The sequence below is a fragment of the Hemitrygon akajei genome, chromosome 26 (assembly GCF_048418815.1).
Source record: "Hemitrygon akajei chromosome 26, sHemAka1.3, whole genome shotgun sequence".
Classification (NCBI taxonomy): Eukaryota; Metazoa; Chordata; class Chondrichthyes; order Myliobatiformes; family Dasyatidae; genus Hemitrygon; species Hemitrygon akajei.
The window spans coordinates 40,695,122-40,704,583 of record NC_133149.1 but is presented as its reverse complement, the minus strand read 5'-3'; the positions used below and the strand labels follow the sequence as shown (position 1 = coordinate 40,704,583).

At 42.4% G+C, this 9,462-nt stretch overlaps 1 protein-coding gene and 1 long non-coding RNA gene across 2 annotated transcripts in view; one reads left to right on the top strand and one right to left on the bottom strand.

Moving 5' to 3' along the window:
- The window catches only part of LOC140716910 (sodium channel regulatory subunit beta-2-like), a 51,299-nt gene extending 46,743 nt beyond the window's left edge, over positions 1 to 4,556 (top strand). The window contains exon 5 of the mRNA XM_073030001.1: positions 1,377 to 4,556. Coding sequence (XP_072886102.1) covers positions 1,377 to 1,563 — 187 coding nt within the window. The 3' untranslated portion in view covers positions 1,564 to 4,556. The remainder of the gene's footprint in view (positions 1 to 1,376) is intronic.
- LOC140716912 (uncharacterized) overlaps positions 1 to 9,462 on the bottom strand; it is a 123,086-nt gene that overhangs the window by 86,305 nt on the left and 27,319 nt on the right. The gene's annotated exons all lie outside the window — the stretch shown is intronic.

Here is a 9,462-nt window from a genome sequence, read left to right as displayed (position 1 = left end):
TTGTCCCGTGATTAGCCTAGGGTTACTCGGGGGTTGCTGGGAGGCTCAAAGGGCCAGAAGGGCCTATTCCGTGTTGTATCTCAATAAATAAATAAATACTGGATCGCCAGTGGAAATGCACACAATCCCCCACATGGAGAACGTGCAAACTCCACATGAACAGCACCAGAGGTCAGGCCTGAACCTGGATCACTACACCCGTGAGGCAGCTCTACTAGCCGCAGCACTGTGCTGTCCCTTTGTGAAATGTGTTGCAATTAGGTTTCAATCAGAATCAGATTCAGGTTTATTATCACTGACTTATGTCCTTAAATTTGGTGTTTTACAGCAACAGTACAGTACAGGACATAAAAATTACTATAACTTACAAAAATAATAAGTAATACCTCGACCACTTCCTCCATATACCAAACAACCTCTGTGCAAAAATTTGCTCCTCAGCTTCCCTTTAAATCTTTCCTCTCACATTAAACCCATGCACACTTGCTTAGGTTCCCCTACCCTGGGGAAAACACATAACTGAATTTATAATTTATTTCAATTTCCTTTTGTCAGAGCTTGCTGTGTTCAAGCTGACAGCTAATTCCAATAGTAACAGAGATTTATTTCCTTTCATTGGCACAATGGAACATTTTGAAATTGTAAAAACATCACAGGAAATGGCTAGCGTATCGCTTTACAGCGCCAACAGTCAGGATTCAATGCCTGTCACTGGAGTTTGTACGTTCTCCCCATGACTACGCGGCTTTCCTCCAGGTGCTCCGGTTTCCTCCCACATCCCAAAGACGTACCGGTTGGTAATTTTTGGGCATGCTGAGAGCACGGTGACACTTGCGGGCTGCCCCCAGCACATCCTTGGACTATGTCGTTCGTTGATGCAAAACAACACATTTCACTGTATGTTTCGATGTACATGTCACAAATAAAGCTAATCTTTAAGCAAATAGAGAACAGAGAGAACTAGGAAAAAATAGTGTGTCACGGAATCAAGGCAATTACAGTGACATTGAACTTCCGTGCAGTAATACTGTGATTGAAAGGTAATTTGACGAGTAGGCTTTGGATATTTTACAATAAGCTAGTACTGGAACATTGTCCTCATCAACACATTGGTAATGAGCTCCATTACCAATCTTGTCAAGATGGTTAACAGACTCGAGTATGATGCCAGCTATTCATTTCTGCCTGATACAGGTAGAAGGAAAAAAGGAAGTGAAAGAGAAAGGGGAAGGAGGAGAGGGAGAGAAGGAAAGAGGAAAAGAAAGCAAGTTCTGTTATCACTTCCTCAATATGAGCTATAACACTTTCTCCATTAACTAACTACTTTTAAAAAGCATTTTTGCCTCTGCTTAACTACTTCTCATTGCTACCATCAGGGAGGAGGTACAGGAGCCTGAAGACACACACTCAGCGATTCAGGAACAGCTTCTTGTCTATCACCGAGGACATACCCTCTTCTCAATGCTACCATCAAGGAGGAGGTACAGGAGTGTGAAGACAAACACTCAGCAATTCAGGAACAGCTTCTTCCCCTTTGCCATCAGCTTTCTGAATGGACACTGAAGCCAAGAACACTACCTCTCTACTTTTTTTCTCTTTTTGCACTATTTATTTGATTTAACTTTATATATATTACTGTGATTTACAGTTTTTTATTATCATGTATTGCATTGCACTGCTGTTGCACATCAACAAATTTCACAACATACGCCAGTGATATTAAACCTGATTCTGATTCTGACATCCTCCCTGATTTAGCTTTGCTGAGGCACAAGCTGTACTGCAATAAGTGATCTGAGAGTCAACTCTTACAGTAGCACAAGCCAATGCAAGCAAATAGAGCCATATGAATGTTCTAGAATTTAACATCTTCACCATAAGACATGGGAACAGAATTAGGCCACTCGTCCTATCGAGTCTGCCCCGCCATTCCATCATGGCTGATCTATTAACCCTCTCAACCCCATTCTCCTGCCTTCTCCTGGCAACCTTTGATGCCCTGGTGAATCAAGAACCTGTCAACCTCCACCCACTGATAGCCTGCAAGACCCCAGCTGTAATAACTATTCGTACCACTGGACCCAGATATCCAAGGTCAAGAGACTAGAACTTCCCTAATGCAATGGCTTTTCCACTTAAAAAACTCTCCCGCACAGGTTTGCTTGCATCATCGAATACGACGGACAGCCAACAGCCTGTAAGCAGGTGCTCAGTGTGTAGTAACATGAATAATTATAACTTTTAGCTTGGAGAATCCATTGAACATTGGTAACCATTTCCTCCACATTGCAAGGGTGACAACAAGCTTCCAGTCACCTCTCACTTTACTTCTGGCTTTCTGAACAGATCCAGTGCTGCCCAATGTAAGCTTGAGCTACACCCCATCCTCCATAGGGGCATATTGCAATCCTTGGGTATCAATACTGAATCCAATTATTTCAGATGAACAGCCATTGATATTTCAGTTTCAATTTCTTCCTTTGTTTCTCTTCTGTCTCTAACTGCTAGTATGTATTTAATGATTCCCATGACAATTGGTCTACACCCTACCATAGATATTCCCTCTGGTCTCTACACCCTTTCCACTTTCTGCTATTTAAAACACAATGATTTCTCACTTTTCTTCTCTCTTTCTCTCTCTCTCCCCCTCTCTCTCCCTCAGTCAGAATGGCACCCAGGGTGTGAAAAGAAATATGGCAGAAACGTATCTTCTTGCCAGTTTGTGTCAATGTAAAATAAGTTATGTAATTTGAAAGGTGATCAAACCTATAAATTTGAAAGGTTATAGTATGGAGAATCTAAATAACATTTATCTTACAATTTCAGTCGGGGCCCTCACTCACAGAACATAGAATGTTACAGCACAGTACTGGCCTTTCAGCTCGTGATGTAAGATCAATCTAACCCAGGGGTTCCCAACATGGGGTCCATGGACCCTTGCTTGTGAATGGTTCATGGTATAAAACAGATTGGGAGCCCCTGGCCTAACCTTTCTCTTCTACATAACCCTCCACTTTTCTGAGTATTTGCATTCAATCCAATCCTATTTATCTGAAATCCTCACCACTCTCCCTAGTTGTCAATATCTTTCAAACCAGAAATACATTTTCTGAGACTTAAAGAGTTTTGAAAGCTTGAAATATTTTTGAGGTTCAATCATCTTCAAGGTCAGCATATATGTTGGAGTGACCACCCTCATCAGAGAGCACCATAAGAAAGCAAGAAATGTTCAGCAAAAGAAAGTGATATAAATTAAGCCCCAAAACAAATGAAGGCATCAAAATTCCTTTATTCATGTAATACCGTAAGTCATACTTTTATTTACAAGGCACATTAATAACCTGCATGACTGTTCATTGATTCTACCTCTGATGCATGCATTAACTAATACTTGCATTATACACTGCACTGACAATGCAATTAAAGGAAAGTTGCCAAAGTTTACTTCATGAAATTAACTCTGAATGTTTAGCATATGCTGTAATTCAGAGATGATTATGAAGTGTAAAAATGCTTACAACACACTCATCCCTGTGTTTCTCAGCAAATGATTTCAACACTGGGAGAGAATCTTTCCAAAGCAGCCCCACCTCTATGTTGGAGCACAGACACCACCACACCCCCTTTCAGGCTAAATGGATTGGTCTCCAATTAGCTTCCACCCACTGTAAATAAATGGCAAAAATGGAGCTGTGTTTATCTTGCCAACAAGCTTGACTACTTTGACAAACTGACAACCAAATAGAAGTCCAATGATGTGTTGGACCAGCACTTACTGACGTCTATACAAAAGACTGCTGTGGATGTCGTGACAAGGCAAGGGTAGATAACGTGCCATAAGCTAAGGCAAGAAAGGTCCTTGAGACGATAGATCTTCTTTGCACAGCAGGAGACCAATGCCATTGGCTTACCAATGCATGAATGCAAATAGAGGATTCTAGGGCGACACTTGCTTTTGGTTAGTTATTTTACTGATTCTGAAGTATTATGGGCCTTTACCATGTAGATTCTAGTGGCTATTAATGCTTGTATTATTGTAGTGTGATTAGTGACTGAATATGTAAATAAGGGATCTGAACATCCACAAGGTTACTAATTGGTCAATATCTCTATCCAACTAGTCAATTTCTATATTTAAAAAAACAGCGGTTGTTTGTTCAAACTTTAGACCAGCTTAGTGACAGGGGTCACACTGTTCTCCTTGTACACAAGTTAATACAGTGTGATTGAGGAACAAGTGTATGTTTTCAGAGCCGAGTTCATCAGTGACACTATCAATATTCTAGAGGTTCTTTTCAAGGTGACTACAGATTCAAGTTTACCATAAATGACCTTAATACTGCAACTCAATGGAAAGTGATCAAGTCTTCAAGGATACCAAACTTGAAGAAGCATTACATCAGAATAGCATTTCTGAAATCAGGCTAATGCTTTAGGACAAGCGTAAGCAATGCCTTTCAATGTTATTTCAATTACTTGTGATGTTGGCCACAGGAATAACAGAGAGTTCTAACGGAGCCAGATGTGATATGCAAGAGTTTTATCTCTGGGTTATGATGGACAAAATTATGTCTTCTGTTCAACATGGAGGGCTATTTAAAGCTTATCTTTAATCACTTAACTTGCATTAACCTTATTCTTGTATCCATACCATCACTGAAATAAATATTGTGATAATAGGATGCATAATTTTAAAGGTAACAAGTTGTGAGCTTTGCCTCATCCCACTCACATAAAGCAAATGGTATGTTGCTTCCCTGGTGCCGGGGTCCGAGACATCTCAGATCGGGTGCAGGTTATTCTCGAGAGGGAGGGCAAGAATCCAGATGTTGTGGTCCATGTAGGGACCAATGACGTGGGTAGGATGAGTGAGGGGGTCCTACATAGGGAGTTCAGGGAGTTAGGTGCGAAGCTGAAGAGCAGGACCTCGAGGGTAACAATCTCAGGATTGCTACCTGTGCCACGTGCGAGTGAGGCAAGGAACAGAAAGATTATACAGATTAATACGTGGCTGAGAGGATGGTGCAGGAGGGAGAGCTTCATGTTTTTAGATAATTGGGCTTTGTTCCAGGGAAGGTGGGATCTGTTCCGAAGGGACAGTTTACACCTGAACTGGAGCGGTACTAACATTCTTGCAGGGAAGTTTGCTAGTGCTTCTTGGGGGGGTTTAAACTAAATTTGCAGGGGGTGGGGATCCAGAATGTGAGAGAGGATAGTGAGATGAAGAATAAAGGACAGGTGGGGGCTACACGGTTCCGGAATATTAAGTGTGTAGTAGAGGAAGGTGGGGCGGAACAAGTGATAAGGAGGACTCATGTACAGAGGGATGGTCTGACGGAACATGGAGTTAAATGTGTTGAAAGAATAAGTAAATTTAGGAAGGACAACAAAATTCTAGGGGCGTAAAGCCCGATGGGAGTTCGGGGAGCTGGGTTAAGCACAATAGGCAGCGATTCAAACAGAGAGAGAAGAAATGGGCTAAAAATTCTATATCTGAATGCACGAAGTGTCAGGAATAAAGCGGATGAGCTTGAAGCCCAGGTGCGAATGGGTAACTATGATGTTGTTGGGATAACGGAGACATGGCTGCAGGGAGATCAGACCTGGGAAATGAATGTACAAGGGTGTACGTGCTATCGTAGGGACAGAAATGTGGGCAGAGGGGGTGGGGTGGCCCTGTTGGTGAGGAATGAGATTCAGTCCTTTGCAAGGGGGGACATAGGATCAGGAGAAGTAGAGTCTGTGTGGATAGAACTGAGGAACAGTAAGGGCAAAAGGACCCTAATGGGTGTTGTCTACAGGCCACCAAACAGTAGCATGGATATTGGGTGCAAGTTGAATAGGGAGTTAACATTGGCATGTGGCAAAGGTAATGTCGCAGTAGTTATGGGGGATTTCAACATGCAGGTGAACTGGGAGAATCAGGTTGGTGCTGGACCACAGGATAGGGAGTTTGTAGAGTGCCTACAGGATGCATTCTTGGAACAGCTTGTACGAGAGCCGACCAGGGACAAGACTATTCTGGATTTAGTGTTATGTAATGAACAGGATTTGATAAGCGATCTCGCAGTAAAGGAGCCATTAGGAGGTAGTGATCACAATATGATAAGCTTTTATCTGCAATTTGAGAAGGATAAGGGCAGCTCGAAGGTGTCAGTGTTGCAGATGAACAGGGGAAACTATGGAGCCATGAGGGAGGAGCTGGCTAAAGTTGACTGGACGGATAGCCTAGCAGAAAAGACAGTGGAACAGCAATGGCAGGTATCCTTGGGAATAATGCACAAGGTGCAAAATCAGTTCATCCCCCGGAGAAGGAAGGATTCAAAGGGGGGAAAGGGGCCACAGTGGTTGACAAAGGAAGTCAGAGATTGCATAGCATTAAAAAAAAGGAAATATGACAGAGTTAAGGTGAGTGGGAGGACAGGTGATTGGGAAGTTTTTAAGGAACAACAGAACTTAACTAAAAAGACAATACGGGGAGAAAAAATGAGGTACGAACGCAAGCTAGCCAGGAATATAAAGGAAGATAGCAAAAGCTTTTTTAGGTATGTGAAGAGAAAGAAGATAGTTAAGAACAATGTTGGGCCCTTGAAGAATGCATTGGGTGAAACTGTTATGGGAAACAGAGAAATGGCAGAAGAATTTAATGAGTACTTTAGATCTGTCTTCACTAGGGAAGACACAAGCAATCTCCCAGATGTATGGATGGGCCAAGGACATAGGGTAACAGAGGAAATGAAACAGATTGACATTAGGAAGGAAACGGTGATAAGTAGACTGATGGGACTGAAGGCTGACAAATCCCCAGGTCCAGATGGTCTGCATCCTAGGGTACTAAAGGAGGTGGCCCTGGAAATTGCGGATGCATTGGTAATCATTTTTCAATGTTCCTTAGATTCAGGATCAGTTCCTGAGGATTGGAGAATGGCTAATGTTATCCCACTTTTTAAGAAAGGAGGGAGGGAGAAAACAGAGAACTATCGACCTGTCAGCCTGACATCGGTGGTGGGGAAGATGCTAGAGTCCATTATTAATGATGAAATAGATAGCAGTGGTAGGATTGGGCCGAGCCAGCATGGATTTACCAAGGGTAAATCATGCTTGACTAATCTGTTGGAGTTTTTCGAGGATGTAACCAGGAAGTTAGATGGGGGAGATCCAGTGGATGTAGTGTACCTCGATTTTCAGAAGGCATTTGATAAGGTCCCACATAGGAGATTGGTGGGTAAAATCAAAGCTCAGGGCATCGGGGGGAAGGCATTGACATGGATAGAAAACTGGTTGGCAGATAGAAAGCAAAGGGTAACGGTGAATGGGTGTTTCTCAGAATGGCAGGTGGTGACTAGTGGGGTGCCACAGGGCTCGGTATTGGGACCACAGCTGTTTACGATTTACGTCAACGATTTAGATGAAGGCATTGAGAATAACATCAGCAAATTTGCTGATGATACTAAGCTGGGTGGCAGTGTGACATGTGATGAGGATGTTAGGAGAATTCAGGGTGACTTGGATAGGCTGGGTGAGTGGGCAGATACTTGGCAGATGATGTTTAATGTGAATAAGTGTGAGGTTATCCACTTTGGGAGTAAGAACAGGAAGGCAGATTATTATCAGAACGGTGTAGAGTTAGGTAAGGGAGAAATACAAAGAGATCTAGGAGTCCTTGTTCATCAGTCACTGAAGGTGAATGAGCAAGTGCAGCAGGCAGTGAAGAAGGCTAATGGAATGTTGGCCCTTATTACAAAGGGAATTGAGTACAAGAGCAAGGAAATCCTCTTGCATTTGTACAGAGCCCTGGTGAGACCACACCTGGAGTATTATGTACAGTTTTGGTCTCCAGGGTTAAGGAAGGACATCCTGGCTGTAGAGAAAGTGCAGCGTAGATTCACGAGGTTAATTCCTGGGATGTCTGGACTGTCTTACGCAGAGAGGTTAGAGAGACTGGGCTTGTACACGCTGGAATTAAGGAGATTGAGAGGGGATCTGATTGAAACATATAAGATTATTAAGGGATTGGACAAGATAGTGGCAGGAAACATGTTCCAGATGCTGGGAGAGTCCAGTACCAGAGGGCATGGTTTGAGAATAAGAGGTAGGTCATTTAGGAGAGAGTTAAGGAAAAACTTCTTCTCCCAGAGAGTTGTGGGGGTCTGGAATGCACTGCCTCGGAAGGCAGTGGAGGCCAATTCTCTGGATGCTTTCAAGAAGGAGCTAGATAGGTATCTTATGGATAGGGGAATCAAGGGATATGGGGACAAGGCAGGAACCGGGTATTGATAGTAGATGATCAGCCATGACCTCAAAATGGCAGTGCAGGTTCGAAGGGCCGAATGGTTTACTTCTGCACCTATTGTCTATTGTCTATTGTCAAATTGCTGGGAATAAAAATAAACCTCACTGGTCCCAGTTTACGAGAAATAATGATGGCAATGGAAAGATTAACAAACCAGACTCAGAATCACTGGTAGAGAATTAGACCAGGAATCATAAACATTTACATTAGCAACTCCGAGATCATTCAATGTAATTCCAAACTTTTGACATGTTACCGGCTATTCGTGAATTTAAGGCTGAATGGTGGTAGCATTAGTTCTGGGTACAATAGAGAAAATGGGCTCTAAGCCAGGAAGCTTATGATTTCCCGTACATCATTTCTATTGTGTAACCATCCTCTGCTGGCTACATTTTGCTGGGTTAATAAGATTAATCAATCAAGCAATAGCCATATAACTTTGATCATGAATTCCATTTCAGCAGCTCATGGTGATCCTTCTGCTGTAAAGTGACAGGCTTGATGTGTCTCCTTACTTATCCGTCATTCTCAACAATTATAAGTTTTTATGTATAGCTCTGTGGGGGTAGTGTGGAGGACGAGCAGTCTATAGGGTCCTACAGCCTCGGGACATTGGGCCCTATGGAAGTTTCACAATTTAAAGATCAACGCAAGTGATGTTAACAGAATGTATTCAATTGATGGCACAATGAAAGTAAAGAAAGACATTTTCCCTGGTTAACGGTTAACGTGACACTCTACAGTACCAGTGACTGAAAAACTGAGGTTACCTCCCACTGCTGTCTGTAAGGAATTTGTATGTTCTCCCCATGACTGCATGGGTTTTCTCTGAGTGTTCCAGTTTCCTCTCGCATTCCAAGGATATATGGCTAGGGTTAGTGAGTTGTGGGCATGCTACGTTGGTGCCAAAAACATGGTGATACTTGCAGGCTGCCTCCAGCACATCCTCAGACTTTGTTGGTCATTGATACAAAACAATGCATTTCTCTATATTTTGATAATTCAATATACATGCGAAAAAGTAATGCTAATCTTTATCTTTATTTCCTGATTGTATTTACTATAAATTATCAACAAAGTATATTTTAGAAAACAAATTGCAAGGCATCTCACAAGATTTGATCCTGACACACACAAAGAGCTACTAGGACTGGTGTTTAAAACTTTGG